This window comes from Oncorhynchus keta, chromosome 26 (genome assembly GCF_023373465.1).
Source record: "Oncorhynchus keta strain PuntledgeMale-10-30-2019 chromosome 26, Oket_V2, whole genome shotgun sequence".
NCBI classification, from domain to species: domain Eukaryota; kingdom Metazoa; phylum Chordata; class Actinopteri; order Salmoniformes; family Salmonidae; genus Oncorhynchus; species Oncorhynchus keta.
Genome location: NC_068446.1, coordinates 15,576,975 through 15,595,726, shown reverse-complemented (window position 1 = coordinate 15,595,726; position 18,752 = coordinate 15,576,975). Strand labels below are relative to the sequence as shown.

At 43.5% G+C, this 18,752-nt stretch overlaps 1 protein-coding gene across 2 annotated transcripts in view; it reads right to left on the bottom strand.

Moving 5' to 3' along the window:
* The window catches only part of LOC118358998 (zinc finger protein 644-like), a 43,052-nt gene that overhangs the window by 10,845 nt on the left and 13,455 nt on the right, over nucleotides 1-18,752 (bottom strand). For both annotated transcript variants that reach the window (XM_035737105.2, XM_035737106.2), the window contains exon 3: nucleotides 242-3,316. In XM_035737105.2, the coding sequence (XP_035592998.1) occupies nucleotides 242-3,302 (3,061 nt within the window). In that variant the 5' untranslated portion in view covers nucleotides 3,303-3,316. The remainder of the gene's footprint in view (nucleotides 1-241; nucleotides 3,317-18,752) is intronic.

Below are 18,752 nucleotides of genomic sequence, written 5' to 3'. Positions count from 1 at the left end.
GTTTTAACTATCTACATTTACATGTATTGCTCTTATCGCTCTTATCCAGAGCAATCTCGGTAAATTACTAGCTAACTTTGGGGTAACTTTGACCACTATCTATAGAAAAATAACATGACACACTTGACTGGGAAAAAACTGTAATAAGTATAGTTACTGTGTAATTACAGATTACTTTAACCCTATTACAATGCAATAGTGCAGAAAACAATAAGTTATTGTATATAAATACACTGCTCACCTTTTTTGATCCTCCGCACCACAGAGGGGACCTTCCTGCGTACGCGTGGCTGTCGGTCCTGTGAGGCTATCCGCTCAGGTGACACCACATGGCGAGCGTCATAACTCAGCCCCAACCTGTACAGGTGCCCTCGCACGTGATTGGATAAGCCCACCCCAGACTCAAACACAGCAGGACAGTAGGGGCAGGACTTCCTTTCTGTTCCAAAAGAAGGGGAGAAGTCATAGTCATAGGAGAGACTCTGGTTGTGTGTGCCGGTGGTGGTGGGTGACTCTGGAGAATCGTCACACACTGAGCTTTCTATACACTCTTCTTTGATGATAAGCTTCTGTATGTCATCGCTGTCAAACTCCCCGTCCTTGTCTTCAGTCTTATTAAAATGGTGGTCAACCTGAACGGCGTTCTTTTCCAAACGGCCGATGTCAGCAGCAGGTGCAGGATTCTCTTTGATAGAAGAACCCCTCTGTCTGCGTATGAAGTAGCTACGGGCGTAGGGGTTCCTCTCGTTCTCACTACTATCCAGGAAGTTGGCTGTAGCCTCACTGGTGTAAGCACTAAAGTCATACGTGTCCTCATAATCATCGTCTCCCTCTGTGTCCTCAGGAGTGGTAGTCTCTTTTAATTTTGGGTTCAGTTTTGGCAAAACATTATCAACCACCTTGTCCACACTGTTGTGGAAGGGAGTGGACATTTTTCTTTTGGATGGGGTCTTTTGGGTAACAGCTTGTGCCTCTGACTTCCTGCCGGTCAAGTCGTTGCTACCTCCCTGACTCTTGCCAGAGTTGTAGCTATGATACAGCATCTGGCCTGGTTTAATCATCTTGGATGTAAGCAACACATCAACATTTGAGGGATATTTTGTCCTTTCTGAGATTCCTGAAACCACATGGTCGTATAGTTGATTGTCTTCCTCAACATAAGGGAGACCTGTTGTCACATCTATTTTCTCTGTTGGTTTAGGAGATAATTTGCTTGGCTTGTCACTCCTCCACAGGGATGGTGACAGCTTGTTTGCTGAGCTGACAATGCTGCACTTGAACTGAGAGGAGGTAAGACCTTTGTAAGACTTCTGTGTGTCTGCTGTGTCTCTCATGTAAAAGTCAGCTACACTACCGGACCAAAAGCGAAAATCCGCTCTTTTCCAGAAAGCAGGCTTTTTAATACTGAACTTTGGCTTTAGCTGCAGTAGTTTTAAATCTGCTGCTTTTTTGGACGGGTCAGCTAGGCTATATTGATCTGGATTGTTAAGTGCTTTTTTAAATGGCGGATTTTCACATTCATCATCAGAATCAGACTGTTCGTGTATCAGCTCACAATGCCTTTTAAGGCAATCCTCATTCTGGGTGCTGAAATGGCACACTTTACAGTGAAACAGAACATGACTGGATTCATCATTGTTATCTGTAAGAAACTCTGACTCCTCATCTTTGATCGCGTTCTTGTACTTGGACTTCAGTGTGTCACAGTGCATCGCGTACAGGTGGCCTTCAAGCTCCCGTTCCGTCAATGCCACGTGGTTGCACTCCGCGCAGAGGTAATAACGTTTATCCTTGTTGTGTGTCTTGGCGTGCTGGACAAACGTCTTGGGGCAGTTGGTCCCGAACACACACTGCGGGCACTGGAGCTTGGCGTTCCTGCCTTCGTCTCGGAGTTTGTTGAGTCCCTGTATCTCCTCCATGAGTTTCTCCCGTCTCGCCTGGTGGATAATCATGTGCTTGAGGAGGGAGCTGCGATCGCGGAACGAACGCCCACACTCCCTGCATATAAAAGGCCGGGGAACTTTCTCATGGTCGCGTACCTGATGATTTTGCCCATCTAAATGATACATCACATGTCTATGCAAATGCCTTTTCTCCTTGAAATTAACATGGCACATTGTGCATGGGAAGAATGATGGTTCTTGTTCGGATTGCTCTGTCTTAAGCGGTTTGGGCTTTCTACTAAAGAGGGAGATTGAGTGATTGTCCTTCGGGCAATCTGCTCTTACAATCAGCTTCTTAATGATTACAGGGCTGTCACTGGGATGCTCTTGACATGAATTCACAGAAGATTGTACATCAGCCTTTTTACAGGAGGAATCATCTTCATTTATGTTGGAGATGTCAAAATCCTCATCCTCCTCCTCCTCTTCAATATGCCACTTTTTGTAGGTGTGATTTGTGCTGCAGTTGTAAACTTTTTCACGAGAGCCTGCCGTACCCACCAGGTGTATTTTACGCTTCCTCTGTCTTTGGTTGGTAAGCTGAGACATCACTCCCACTCCTGCAGTGTTTGTCTCTAAGCTGCTGTCAACTGTGCGATTCTTCCACAACGCCCGTATGAGCTCTTTCTGTGAATCCCAGTGTAGTGCATCAGTCCCGTCAAAACCGTCCGACGAGCTCTCAGAGGATTCTGTGGTGTTTAAGTCCCATATAGATCTAGCTCTAGCCTCGACTCCCTGGGCCGTCCATATTTGGTTAATTGGCGTTTGGTGTGATTGTGGACTGTGGCCTGACAAGGTGGTGTCGAGGGCCTGGTAGGGCAGTTCAGCCTCACTAGCCTCAGAGTCTGATGGTGACGTGTTGTTGGCCCCTGGCTGTGTGGTGGCTAGTGTTTTCAGAACGAGCCCTGCTGGGTTCTTCAGGGCGTCTGATTGAAGCTCACTGGGTGGTGGTAACACCTGAGGGCTTGTGTCCCTCCCAGATTGTCGTAGTTGGGCGTCCTGGGCCTCCACCAGGACATTGTTGGACATTGTGCTGTTTTTGTTCAGGCCACAGCTCTCCTCTGAGGCGGGGTGTGAACCAGGTCCATTAACAAGTGCTCCTGAAGGCAGTGAATGGGCTGCTTGGGCTGTGTGGGGAACAGCAGGGACACTGCTGGGTACAAATGAACTGGGCTGTGCTCCATTTAAAGGGTTTGGGAGTCCGTCAGAAGACAGCTGCTCTGACAGACCTGCAGCATTGTTCTTCAGGGAAGACGTGTGACGCTGTAATGGCTCCTGAGTGGCACCGGAGCTGTCACACACTGGTTCCACCACATCTCCTTCTTTGTTCTCTTGTGCATTTGGCTTTATATCAGCCATCTCACCAGTATGTTCTGAGAAGAGGGAAACAGAGAGAAATAACCAAATCAGCTTAAAACATGCTCAATAATTTATGTCATGTTTTGAGAGCTAAAGGCGGTGAAAAATGCATTATTAAAATGTGTCAAATTGAAATATGTACAGCCCAACCCACCACAATTATCATATCACTACATTGTATATCGTTTCAAAATCAAATGCAGGCTAATACAATGTTGAATAACAAATCCAAACAATTACTATTTTATTCACAGTGTTAAGTTTCAGCTCTGCCTACTTTCTCCCCAACTGTTCCACACAATGAGAGTTTTATCCGCATTACTTCAGCGCTCCTCTCTGGTGCTGCATTATGATTTTCCTCACACCCTCGTCCGCCACTTCTCTTCACAACAAACCCTGCTGTTAGCCCCAGATACCCCGGTGAGGGCTCTTAATTACCAGAGCACACCTCTGGGATACAACCTTCCTGTTCCTCCCCCGAAAGCTCCCAGACGCCTGCTAAAATTGACCAATTTCCATGGGAACAAAGTAGACTTCCAATGAGATCATACTCAGTCTTAGCACTCTGTGATGGTGCCAACACGGGTCCCAGCACGACGCTGTTGTTGCTCCTATCCTGACAAATTGGCATGCGTCGGGCTACACAATCAGTCTGTCTCACACAAACACACGCATGAACACACACACACACACACACACACACACACACACACACACACACACACACACACACACACACACACACACACACACACACACACACACACACACACACAGAGATATAAAACACACACACAGCTATTAAAAAACACAAATATATAAACAGAAATCAATAGTCGTCAGGACAGATTGCTGAATGTAATAGAGACTCAACTGTTTAAACAAGCCACTTAAGAGTGAAAATACATGAATAAAATCTTCTAACATTTAACACTCTTCCTAGCCTTGTAATAGTCAAGCTGTGAGACGAAGAGACAAGGTGATGTATTTTACAGCTTGGTAGAATGTGAAGTGTCCAAGCAGGGTTGTTGTAGCCCTAGCTGATAGACATAGTCCGCCTCCCAAATGGCACCCTATTCCCCATTTAGTGCACTACTTTTGACCAGGACCCATAGGGGCTCTGGTCAAAAGTAGTGCACTATAAGGAATAGGGTGCCATTTGGAATAAACCGTAGTGTAGTCCACAATGTATGCTCAGTGGATTTGACATGATCCAGTGTTGGTTGCTCTCTACAGGAAGCTACGTCGCTAACGAAGTGGTAAATTCAGTGTTAATGAGTGGCTTCACTGTTACCACCTCTGAGGTAAAACCTTCCGAGCACCATATTCCCTCCATCTGCTGTAGTGTTACTGTAGGGGCTTGGGTTAGCAGGGAGGGAGAGGCAGAAAAGACGCTCTGCATTTAAAGCTAACGTCACTGCTACCCCCCTTGAACAGCAGGGTGGCAAATCCATCAGAATATGATTACAGCTTTACATTTAGAGGCTCATTAGCAGCAGTACCAGCCAGGGGTGAAAGTAAGGCGGTACGGTCCGGTACGGGGTCTCGGCAAAAAATATTGTGGGGGTATGCCGTACCGGTAAATCATGAGCCTATCACAATAATGCAAACAAAGTATCAAAACAAAACTGTTGGCTATTACACCAATATTTATCAGTAGGCTATCACATGTCAGAGGCATGAAAAATTAGCGAATGGACTTGAAAAACGGGTGGTAATAGCCTGCACTCCAAAATGCGAGAAAACACCGACATTTTGCCAAGGTACAGATGAATGGCCGACACTGAGCTGTGCATGGACAGCAGTGGAAGCATACATTCTGGACTAATGACTATCGCCTAAATGTCATTAGACTTTGTGGTGTTTTGTGTAACGGAGGCCTCTTTCCATTCGTCACTGTAGGTTGCGAGTGGATGACGTGCGCGGGTAGCCTAGTAAAAGAGCCCTTTGAATTGACTGGTTGTGTTTATGCCACAATCAATCACATTTATAATATAAAGCCCTTCTTACATCAGCTGATGTCACAAAATGCTGTACAGAAACACAGCCTAAAACCCCAAACAGTAAGAAATGCAGGTGTAGAAGCACGGTGGCTAGGATAAAACACCCTAGAAAGGCCAGAACCTAGGAAGAAACCGAGAGAGGATAAAATAAGTCATACTTTTAAAAAGTTAAATGACACATCTTTACAACTAGGCCCACAGAGATCCTATTGAATTATTATGGATTCTATATGTAATTCTTGGATTGCGCGCGTGCATACATAAGAGGTCACCTACCGGGAAAGAAATTAAATCTACTGTCACCCCTGATACTAGCGTACAATATGAGTCTCCCTCTTTCTGTTCCAAATATAACAACCAGAAGCAAGCAGCTAGGGTTCAACAGCAATGCCATTTTAAAACATGTATTTGCTTTCATTTAGTTCATGTGAAAAAGGCTGACTTTGCATTGCCGGAAGCTATTTACAATGATTATAGGCTTAAGTACATTTAAGTCGTCTGCGTAGATCGATCTCTATCTTCTCTATGAGATGTATTACTATTAATCCAGCTCTACATCTTTCCCCAAGACTGGGGAAACTGTATACTGTATATGCGAGAATGTTCAGTAATCATTATGTTCTAGAACATTCTTAAATAAAAGCTTTGTGTTCAGCCAAATTCTACTGAATGCATTAAAAATAAAAAACTTGATGAAAGACCTCCCAGATATGTATAATATGTCACTGGGATTTTTCTTTCTTTGAATCCTTTTGGTTCTTGGTGTATCAGCACTTGCAGTAACACTTGTATAGCACCTCATCTTGAGGTTACTGCAGGAAAAACAGTGAGGCGATAATTGCATATTATCATAATTTTTCTGTATTCCCTGAAGATACATAAACCTTTCTGAGATATTTTATAATCAGCTTGTCTCAGCGACCCAATGTCTTTAAAAGCATTGTAGAAAAGCATTTCAAACTTTAGAACATCTTACTCTTGATCTTACACCAAAACCTGTCAACAAAATACACTACACTGAGGGTACAAAACATTAAGAACACCTTCCTAATATTGAGTTGCCCCCCCCCCACCCCCCTCCTTGCCTTTGGAACAGCCTCAATTCGTCGGGGCATGTACTCTGTATGGTGTCAAAAGCGTTCCACAGGGATGCTGGCCCATGTTGACTCCAATGCCTCCCATAGACTGGATGTCCTTTGGGTGGTGGACCATTCTTGATACACACAGGGAACTCTTGAAACTGTTGAGTGTGAAAAACCCACCAGCGTTTCAGTTCTTGACACAACCCGGTGCACCTGGCACCTACTACCATACCCCGTTCAAAGGAACTTAAAAATGTTGTCTTGCCCATTCCCCCTCTGAGTGGCGCACACACAATCCATGTCTCAATTCTCTCAAGGCTTAAAAATTATTCTTTAACCAGTCTCCTCCCCTTCATCGACACTGATTGAAGTGGAGTGGCATTAATAAGGGATCATAGCTTTCACCTGGTCAGTCTATGTCATGGAAAGAGCAGGTGTTCTTAATGTTTTGTATATTCTGTGTATATCACATTTATTACAGTGATGAAATTGTTTTATTTCAATTTTGTGTCAAAACGAAAGAAAACATATTTCTGTCGCTCCATTCATAGATACATCAATCATAATGTGTCCCTGAAATGGCTCAAATCTTACGTGAACAGCCTGAAACATCATTAAACAAAGAAAGAGCCAGGCTTAACATCAGCAGAGAATCAGTGTTAAAGGCTTTGAGTTTTGGGTGTCTAAGGGAATTCCCTCTCCCCAACTGGGACCAGTCAACCAGACCAGTTCAACCGCTGGAGCTGTCTGGATGGATCAACAGGCAGCCACCCATCCCCATGCAGTATATCTATGCCTCCACCTTCACCGGGAGAGAAAACACACAACTGAACCAGGCGGGGCCGCGGCCCCGCAAGTGCTGCAGCAGCTCCACAACTTCCTCAGCTAATGGGAACTATTGATTTACTTGACACAATGGGAATTTATGAAGCCGCCTCTCAAGTGTGAGAAGAGTATCAAAGCCCACGGCTCAAAACAAACAGGCAGAGATTCAGCCTGACACAGTCCCAAGGAGAGGAGAGCATAGTGTTGTTCAGCCACAATTCCACAGCGAGGAGGAAAGGCTTGGTTCAGTTCACATTCTGGAGAGTAGTCTAAAGTCTACTGTACCACATAGACCAAGATACACCTTATATTTTGGCAAAGGATGGGGTAAGCTTTTGAGGCATTTAGAAGTTATATACTTCAAAAAATCAATAGTTAATACCACAGATTGCACCTTTACCCACACAGACCCATACAGAGACACCAGAGAAAGGCCCAAAATGTTTAGTGTAGCCTACAACCTTCCTAATAGTCTATGGAAATAATTCACTAGTTTCAAGTTGTATTACTCCTATGTACAGGATACACATGGTATACATTACACAGTCCAGAGAAATGCTTACTTGCAGGGTTCCTTCTCATCAATGCAACAACAATAGTAAATAATAAAAGATAAGAATACAAACAAAGTAAATGGCTCGGTAAAACAGAATAAACTTTTAGCATAAGTATATTACAGGAAGGCACAATTTATAGTCCAGTATTTACACGTATTTTGGGGAAGTGGGGATTAGGGGGCAGTGTTTCGTAGTAATAATAATAGTCTGTTGTAGTCAGGTGTGTGTGTGTGTGTGTGTGTGTGTGTGTGTGTGTGTGTGTGTGTGTGTGTGTGTGTGTGTGTTAAGGTTCAGACAACTACAGCTATTCAGTAACTATTGTAAATTTAGAGCTCACAATATTAGTTGACAATACATTCAATGGTGCTTGCATTCACAAAGAGAATAAAGTGGACAGTTTCATCCATGACATTTGGCTTGATTAAGTGAATATTTATTATCCAGATAGTTTGTCACCAAAAGGGTAATTACCATCATAATGAAATCCACTCTCTTTTTGGGGTGTGATTGTGTACGCCTGTATCCTGATTCGGTGTGTGATTATGTATGCCTGTATCCTAAACAGACACACTCAGTCCTGTCAGCCTGAATCGTGATAATGTGTTTACAGAAAGCCTTTGATAACCAAACAATGTCATCCGCTGCTAGAGTAACAAGACATATATATATGTATTTGACTCAAATGGTTCTAATTAGAAGATATGCATGAGTCACTGGCTACATCCCAAATGGCACCCTATTTCCTATATAGTGCACTAGTTTTAATCAGAGGCCTATACTATTTAGGAAATAGCAAGTCATTTGGGACTCAGCCACAGCCGTTATGGATAAAAAATGATCTATTAATAACTGAAAGGCCTATGATCTAAAATGGGTTCTGGTGTTTATTATTTGGACACAGTAATCAAAGGTTCAGAAGAATGTATGAATTAAGTGATACTGCACTTTAAGCCGGTGTTTTGAGGATATATTGTCACGGGTGTTGTTAGGTCCGAGACGAAGTCCGTTCGGAAAGTATTCAGACCCCTTGACTTTTCCCACATTTTTTTACATTACAGCCTTGTTCTAAAATTGATTAAAATAAATAAATAAAAATCCCTCATCAACCTACACACAATACATCATAATGAAAAGCAAAAACAGGTTTAAATAAATCTTTGCAAAAGTATGAAAAATAAAAAAGACCCTTTACTCAATACTTTGTTGAAGCACCTTTGGCAGCGATTACAACCTTGAGTCTTGGGTATGACGTTACAAGCTTGGCACACCTGTATTTGGGGAGTTTCTCCCATTCTTCTCTGCAGATCCTCTCCTCTCTGTCAGGTTGGATGGGGAGCGTCGCAGCACAGCTATTTTCAGGTCTTTCCAGAGATGTTCGATTGGGTTCAAGTCCAGGCTCTGGCTGGGTTACTCAAGGATATAAAGAGACTTGTCCCGAAGCCACTCCTGCATTGTCTTGGCTGTGTGCTTAGGATCGTTGTCCTGTTGGAAAGTCCTGAGCACTCTGGACCAGGTTTTCATCAAGGATCTCTCTGTACTTTGTTCCGTTCCTTTATCCATCGATCCTGCCGCTGAAAAACATCCCCACAGCTTTATGCTGCCACCACCATGCTTCACCGTAAGGATTGTGCCAGGTTTCTTTCAGACACCCCGGCAGTCTTGCAATCTAAGCTAGATGCCCTCAATCTCACACAAATCATCAAGGAACCCACCAGGTACAACCCTAAATCTGTAAACATGGGCACCCTAATAGACATCATCCTGACCAACTTGCCCTCCAAATACACCTCCGCTGTCTTCAATCAGGATCTCAGCGATCAATGCCTCATTGCCTGTATCCACCACGAGCCCGCGGTTAAACGACCACCCCTCATCACTGTCTAACGCTCCCTAAACCACTTCTGCGAGCAGGCCTTTCTAATCGACCTGGCCAGGGTATCCTGGATGGATATTGACCTCATCCCGTCAGTTGAGGATGCCTGGTCATTCTTTAAAAGTAACTTCCTCACCATCTTAGATAAGCATGCTCCGTTCAAAAAAATGCAGAACTAAGAACAGATATAGCCCTTGGTTCACTCCAGACCTGACTGCCCTCGACCATCACAAAAACATCCTGTGGCGGACTGCAATAGCATTGAATAGCCCCCACGATATGCAACTTTTCAGGGAAGTCAGGAACCAATACACGCAGTCAGTCAGGAAAGCAAAGGCTAGCTTTTTCAAGCAGAAATTTGCATCCTGAAGCTCTAACTCCAAAAGGTTCTGGGAAACTGTAAATTCCATGGAGAACAAGAGCACCTCCTCCGCCCACTGCACCGAGGCTAGGTAACACGGTCACCACCAATAAATCCATGATAATCGAAAACTTCAACAAGCATTTCTCAACGGCTGGCCATGCCTTCCTCCTGGCTACTCCAACCTCGGCCAATAGCCCCCCCCCCCCCCCCGCAGCTACTCGCCCAAGCCTCCCCAGCTTCTCCTTTACCCAAATCCAGATAGCTGATGTTCTGAAAGAACTGCAAAACCTGGACCCATACAAATCAGCTGGGCTTGACAATCTGGACCCTCCATTTCTGAAACTATCCGCCGCCATAGTCGCAACCCCTATTACCAGCCTGTTCAACCTCTCTTTCGTATCATCTGATATCTCCAAGGATTGGAAAGCTGCCGCGGTCATCCCCCTCTTCAAAGGGGGAGACACCCTGGACCATAACTGTTACAGACCTATAAAGCCAAGTTAACAAACAGATCAGCGACCATCTCGAATCCCACCGTACCTTCTCTGCTGTGCAATCCAGTTTCCGAGCCGGTCACGGGTGCACCTCAGCCTCGCTCAAGGTACTAAGCGATATCATAACCGCCATCGATAAAAGACAGTACTGTGCAGCCGTCTTCATCGACCTGGCCAAGGCTTTCGACTCTGTCAATCACCATATTCTTATCGGCAGACTCAGTAGCCTCGGTTTTTCTAATGACTGCCTTGACTGGTTCACCAACTACTTTGCAGACAGAATTCAGTTTGTCAAATCGGAGGGCATGTTGCCCGGTCCTCTGGCAGTCTCTATGGGGGTGCCACAGGGTTCAATTCTCGGGCCGACTCTGTTCTCTGTATATATCAATGATGTTGCTCTTGCTGCGGGCGATTTCCTGATCCACCTCTACGCAAACAACACCATTCTGTATACTTCTGGCCCTTCCTTGGACACTGTGCTATCTACCCTCCAAACGATCTTCAATGCCATACAACACTCCTTCCGTGGCCTCCAACTGCTCTTAAACGCTAGTAAAAACCAAATGCATGCTTTTCAACCGTTCGCTGCCTGCACGCCTCACTAGCATCACCACCCTGGATGGTTCCGACCTAGAATATGTGGACATCTATAAGTACCTAGGTGTCTGGCTAGAATGTAAACTCTCCTTCCAGACTCATATCAAACATCTCCAATCTAAAATCAAATCTAGTCGGCTTTCTATTTTGCAACAAACCTCATTTGGCCGCCTTTCCTTCCAGTTCTCTGCTGCCTGTGACTGGAACAATTTGCAAAAATTGCTGAAGTTGGAGATTTTTATCTCCCTCACCAACTTTAAACATCTGCTATCTGAGCAGCTAACCGATCGCTGCAGCTGTACATAATCCATCGGTAAATAGCCCACCCAATTTACCTACCTCATCCCCATACTGTTTTTATTTATTTACTTTTCTGCTCTTTTGCACACCAGTATTTCTACCTGCACATGACCATCTGATCATTTATCACTCCAGTGTTAATCTGCAAAATTGTAATTATTCGCCTACCTCCTCATGCCTTTTGCACACAATGTATATAGATTCTTTTTTTCTACTGTGTTATTGACTTGTTTATTGTTTACTCCATGTGTAACTCTGTGTTGTTGTATGTTCACACTGCTATGCTTTATCTTGGCCAGGTCACAGTTGTAAATGAGAACTTGTTCTCAACTAGCCTACCTGGTTAAATAAAGGTGAGAAAAAAAAGGAAAAAAAAACTTGACGCTTGGCATTCAGGCCAAAGGGTTCAATCTTGGTTTTCATCAGACCAAAGAATCTTGTTTCTCATGGTCTGAGAGTGCTTTAGGTACCTTTTGGCAAACTGCAAGTGGGTTGTCATGTGCTATTTACTGAGGAGTGGCTTCTGTCTGGCCACTCTCCCATAAAGGCCTAATTGGGTGGAGTGCTGCAGAGATGGTTGTCCTTCTGGAAGGTTCTCTCATCTCCACAGAGGAGCTCTGGAGCTCTGTCAGAGTCACCATCAGGTTTTTGGTCACCTCCCTGACCAAGGCCCCTCTCCCCCGATTGCTCAGTTTGGTTGGGCGGTCAGCTGCAGTAAGTCTTGGTGGTTCCAAACTTCTTCCATTTAAAAATGATGGAGGCCACTGTGTTCTTGGGGACCTTTAATGCTGCAGAATTTTTTTGGTCCCTGTCCCCAGATCTGTGCCTCAACACAATCCTGCCTCGGAGCTCTAAGGACAATTCCTTCGACCTCATGGCTTGGTTTTTGCTCTGACATGCACTGTAGACTGTGGGACCATATATATTGACAGGTGTGCAGTTTCCAAATCATGTCCAATCAATTGAACTGACCACAAGTGGACTCCAATCAAGATGAAACATCTCAAGGATGATCAATGGAAACAGGATGCACCCGAGCTCAATTTCGAGTCTCATTGCAAAGGGTCTGAAAATGTATTTAAATGTCTTTGTCATTATGGGGTATTGTGTAAAGACTGAATAGGGGGGATTTTTTAAACGCACTTTAGAAAAAGGTAACAAAATGTGGAAAAAGTCACCGGGTCTGAATACTTTCCGAAAGCACTGTATGTCCTACAAACACCAGTTTCGAGGGCATTGTCACTTTTATACAAAGGGTTACCAACATATTCAAATACCAATTGACCCATTTTCATTACAAACGTTATTTTGATGAAATGATTCATCCTATTTCATTCTTCCACAAGATATAGTCCTGACACAAATCTAGGGTTGCTACCAAGCCAGCTGGTTGTTTGTTCTATCGGTTTGGTTGCTTGAGAAGCGACCCAGTCGTTCGTTCTGAATGTTCCATTGCCATACTGGCTGGCAACGTTCTTATCCTTTGCTTGCTAGCTACCAATTAATATAATCTTACACTACAGCCCAGTACATCACTGGGGCCAAGCTTCCTGCAATCCAGGACCTACAATACCAGTCAAAAGAAACGACAGACCATCATTACTTTAAGACATGAAGGTCAGTCAATCCGGAAAATGTCAAGAACTTTGAATGTTTCTTCAAGTGCAGTCGCAAAAACCATCAAGCGCTATGACGAAACTGAGGATCGCCACAGAAAAGGAAGACCCAGTCTGCTTTAGAGGATAAGTTCATCAGAGTTACTAGCCTCAGAAATGAAAGAGTTCAAGTAACAGACACATCTCAACATCAACTGTTCAGAGGAGACTGAGTGAATCAGGCCTTCATGATTGAAATTGCTGCAAAGAAACCACCAACAATAAGAAGAGACTTGCTTGGGCAAAGAAACACGATGGACATTAGACAGGTGGAAATCAGTCTTTTGGTCTGATTAGTCCAAATTTGAGATTTTTGGTTCGAACTGCCATGTCCTTGTGAGACCCAGAGTAAGTGAACGGATGAGTGGTTCCCACTAAGAAGCATGGATTAGGAGTAGTGATTAGGAGTGGTTCCCACTGTGAATTATGGAGGAGGAGGAGGTGTGATGGTGCTTTGCTGGTGACACTGTCTGTGATTTATTTAGAATTCAAGGCACACTTAACCAGCATGGCTACCGCAGCATTATGCAGCAATATGCCATCCTTTTTTACGAAGAAGGAGATTGATGAAGTGCTGCATCAGATGACCTGGCCTCCACAATCACCCGACCTCAAACCAATTGAGATGGTTTTGGATGAGTGAGACTGCAGAGTGAAGGAAAAGCAATTAACAAGTGCTCAGCATATGTGGGAACTCCTTCAAGACTGTTGGAAAAGCATTCCAGGTGAAGCTGGTTGAGAGAATGCCAAGGGTGTGCAAAGCTGTCATCAAGGCAAAGGGTGGCATCTTTGAAGAATCCCAGAATTTGTTTAATACTGTTTTGGTTACTACATGATTCCATGTATTATTTCATAGTTTTGATGTCTTCACTATTATTCTACAATGTAGAAATGTACAATAAATAAAAAACTTTGAATGAGTAGGTGTGTCCAAACTTTTGACTGGTACTGTATATACCAGGCGGTGTCAGAGAAAGGCCCAAAAAATGATCAAAGACTCGAGTCACCCAAGTCATAGACTGTTCTCTCTGCTACCGCACGGCAAGCGGTACAGGAGCACTAAGTCCAGGTCCAAAAGGCTCCTTAACAGCTTCTACCCTTATGCCATAAGACTGCCGAACAATTAATCAAATGGCAACCTGGACTATATACTTTGACACCCCCCCCCACTTTACCCCTACCTACATGTAAAAATGACCTCAACTAACCTTTACCCCCGCACATCGACTATGTACCGGTACCCCCTGTTATTAGCATCGTTATTGTTATTTTATTGTGTTACTTTTGATTTGATTTTTTACTTTAGTTTATTTACTAAATAGTTGCTTAACTCTATTTTCTTAAAAGTGCATTGTTGGTTAAGGGCTTGTAAGTAACCTGCTGTGAGTAACCTTACAATATGCGCCGAACCTGCTGTGTTCGGGGATATGACAAATCAAATTTGATTTGAACTATGGACAGAATAAAGTAGCAGCATTTGCATTTATTTGAGCTGTTTTCTAGTGACATTTATTTGGATACATCCATAACAATGAGCTAACGAGGCGCGTGTTCACCTGCGTAGGACACTGTTGTTCAAGAGAGGAGCTAGCCAAAAACACAGCTAACACAATCACTTCGCCGCCTACCTGTCTGTCTGTCTCGTCCCGACTCCCAACACATTCATTACAATGGGACAGCTGAAGATTGAATTTGAATATTGAAACAATGTTGCAAATATCGGAGACAGACAGCAAGGTTTATACAAATCTCCGCTGTTGAAAATGAAATGTTAATCTAAAAGAAATGTGAGATAATGTCTAGATACTTTTTATAGTAGAGATCACGTTTATAAAGTGCCTGGCTGGGCTGATGAGACAGTAGATTGCGCAGTCAAATGGAACAGAGTAAATAGATATTTTAACATCATAGATTTAGCCGGTGGTAACTTGTGGAATAGACACCGGCTGGAATGCGGTTTTAACCAATCAGAATTCAGGATTAGACCCACCCGTTGTATAACAGAATAATAGAACATGCCTCGAACTTTCTTTCTGTTCTATGGAAAAATAACAAAAACAGCTAGAAAGAAACCCTGATTACACACACAACGATGGCAATAGTGACGTAAAGTTGTAGCAATGTTCTCAAATTTGACTAGCCAGATACATGCTCTGAGAGCAAGCCCCGAATTTCACTTACCAAAATAATAAAAGTCCGATCAGTCCAAACCGAGTGGACACGTATTCTCTCAACGAGTTAACACTAAGAAGCATGACTAAAAAAAACACACAACCCTCTCACCCCTCACCCCAAACCTTCCCATGCCCACTATCCAAAAAACAGACGAGAATAAATGAAACGGCTGTGATGGGTAGATTTACTGATGAAAAAAAAAGGTGTAGAGAGAACATTGGGAGTGATAAAAGAGGAGAGGGAGCGAGTGACAGTTGGGTTAAGACAGAAGTCATGTTCAATAGCAGGTAGCAACATCAAACGCTTGAGTTCACAGGGAACCTATGCAACCTTGTCTAGCAGGAGGATTTTCTGTTGTGTGGAGGAGATTATATCTGTTCAAACCGCTGACACGGCCTCATTTGCTGCCCGTAGTGTTAGAGGGGGGATTAAACGATATAAACTTTGAAGCTTTAAACAATACCTTTCAAAATTAAATGGATTAAGGGAGGGATGTCTGATGGGGATTTCCCTGGGCTTTGTTAGTTTTAAACTTCTCTCCTTTTTAAGGAGAAAGGAGGAGAAGGGGAAAAAAAGAGGTATGAGGTTTCTCAGGCATTCATGTGACGGTTTTAATGAGTTCTCTCTCTCACGTTGAGGAGGAGGCCAGGGCCAGTGGCCACAGAGGAGCTGTTTCTGTGTATGTCGCAAATGGCACCCTATTCCCTACATAGTGCACTACTTTTGACCAGAGCCCCTATGGGTCCTGGTCAAAAGTAGTGCGCTATATAGGGAATAGGGTGCCATTCGGGACGCACACAGTGAACACTACAGCAGACAGATGGCCTCATAAACATCATATCTGCTCTGTTTAGATACACGCACACCAATCCACCCAATACTGAGAGGAAAGGACTCACTAACCAAAGCATTGCCGCCAGACTCATCTACTTGGCAGGTTCTGGCAAGCTGTGCAGTGCTGTTCATGCCTGTTGAAAGTGGCATATTTCCATTTACTACTGTGTTTGTTGCCCCCTTCATGACAATATGCATGAGCTGTTCATTCACCTGTTTTGAATATGTGATGTACACCTAGATGTAGAGATTGCATTGGTAGCTATGCTATTTTTGTAAAAAAAAAAATAGTATGGATGTTGGCTTTTATTAAATGTGATGATTACCATATACTCTAGAGCTTACTATATATAAATAGTTTGGGTGTATATGCATGATACAAGCAGTTGCTATGATTATGATTGGGCATGCTCAGATTGCACCCTGTCATTTTTGGTTGAGATGGAATCCCCCAAAAATATAGGCCAATCAAACTTTGTCGCTACCGCTTTGCTTTAGTCAGACACGTGACCAATCACATGAAAGAGAAGTCAGTGTCAAACTTCTCTCCAAACGGAGGACAGGCTCCTTCCTCTCTCTCTGCCGAGTGAGCAGACATCAGTACGCTTAAATCTGGAGAAATGTCAAGCGTCGCACACATCAGGATGAAACACCTCTCATTACCTTTCTTTAAAAACATAATATGAATATCTGGCTCCGTAAGTCGTACAGAGTACATGGCAAGCATGGATCAGGCAGAACAGGGTATACCAAGGACCTCTCACTAGCTAGCTATAGTACAAAGCAACCCAAACTCAATTGATTTATCATTATCAATTAAACAGAACATTGTCCTGATTTAAAGTACATTTGACTTTTAAATATGTGTGTTGTCCAATATATATTCTGCCGTTTTAAAATTCTTCCAGCAATGTGTGTGTTCTCCAGCTAAATAATGTGTAATCTATCAGGGCGTTAGAGTGTTGCTACATTTCTACTGTGTTGCAGCTGAGCTAAACTATATGGCTGACCAGAAGTGGGGATGTGGTTCTTTGTCCTAGCTAGGCCCATAACCAATAAGCAAATTCTCTGCAACGTCTAACAACATTAATAACAACTGGGCCTGAACTGCTCCACTGGCTAGAAGGAAGGGATATGGCTTTCCCATTCCAAAGAAAGCAATAACATAATAAAATACACCTAGATATAGCCAGGGATACATAGTAAGCAAACAGAAACCTGTCTAATCAAACTAAATGGGTGGTCAGAGACACTGAGCAACTTGAACGCACTGACCCTGACATCACTGGGATTCCCTCTTGTCATTTCTCAAGGTCCACCTATCTAAGCTGTGCATACACACATACTGAAACACAGACACACACCTACACGTCCCCCTCACACTCACATACCGACCCCCCCCCAACACACACACACACCGGGAGACAAACACACAAACGTAACATGAATATTCAGTCATGGTTGTCAATTGCACCTTTCTTGCGTGGATCAAGGAGTGGCCTTGCACCAGGGGTCCTACACCAGTCATTAACATGGGACTGCCACTCCATCAGCCCAGCCTCCAAATAAATCAAAGGGTCGGCCGGGGAAGAAAAGAGGCTAATATTTCCTCAATAACCCCAGAGAGGCTCCATGGAGAGATGCAAATTGCCTCCCAGGAGACCCAAGGGGGATGTGGAGGAGAAGGGAAGCTGGCTGGGAGGCACCGCACTGGGGAAGCTAATGAGTATAATGGTAAATGTATACAAGGAGAGGTGGAGGAGAGTAGAAGAAAGCCCTCTCTATTCATACCAATTAATATAATCTTATCAATGGAGGTACACCGTGGAGAGGTGGGGTGGGCTGGCATATATGGTCTAACCCTTAGCCACTGATCACAGGCGAGGGTTCGACACAGACACACTCCCCACATCCACCTCCTGAGCATGTGTATTATTCAACACAGCCTGTCAGGCCTGGGGAGGGGGGTTAAGGAGATTTCTCTTTTTAACTCCCCTCTCCTCTCCAGATCAAAACAAATCAGATCAAATCAAAGAGGTTCACAAATGTTCCTTTTTTTTTTTTTTTTTTAGGAGTGAATGATCCCCCATTGTTCTGAGATCTTATCTTTTATAGTACGGGATGTGGCAACATTACAACTGTACTAAATACCACTGTAAGTGGTCTTCTTGCACCTGTAATCTGTGCTTTTGAATGTAGATGAATTAATTATATACAGGGGTTTATGGCATCTATTGCTAATACGTGGTATGACGATATAACTTCATGTATTATTATGCTGCTTTAAGAGTGATTGCATCAGTGTGTACACATACAGAAAAAAAACATCCACAGAATAAGGATTTTGTGAAAAATGATTTGATCTTCCATTCCTTTTATTTATTTTATTTATTTCATTCGTTTGTTTGTTATTTTCTTCTCACTAACTTTCTCTTTTATTAACCGAAGCCGCGGGATTCATTTCAAGTTGACTTTTCAAAGACTCCCACTCTGCTGTTCCCCAGGCAGTGTTTTCATCAACAGCATTAGGTTTACACACAATGCAAACCTGATCTTGAAGCCCTCAACACATTTTCAACTCTGACGACTCAGCTTATTAGTTTATTACCGTTAAATCACTATCAAAGTCAAACATGAGTGAGTCTTTCGAAACTGTAACATAGAGCTTGTTCAAAATATTTTCCTCTCTCA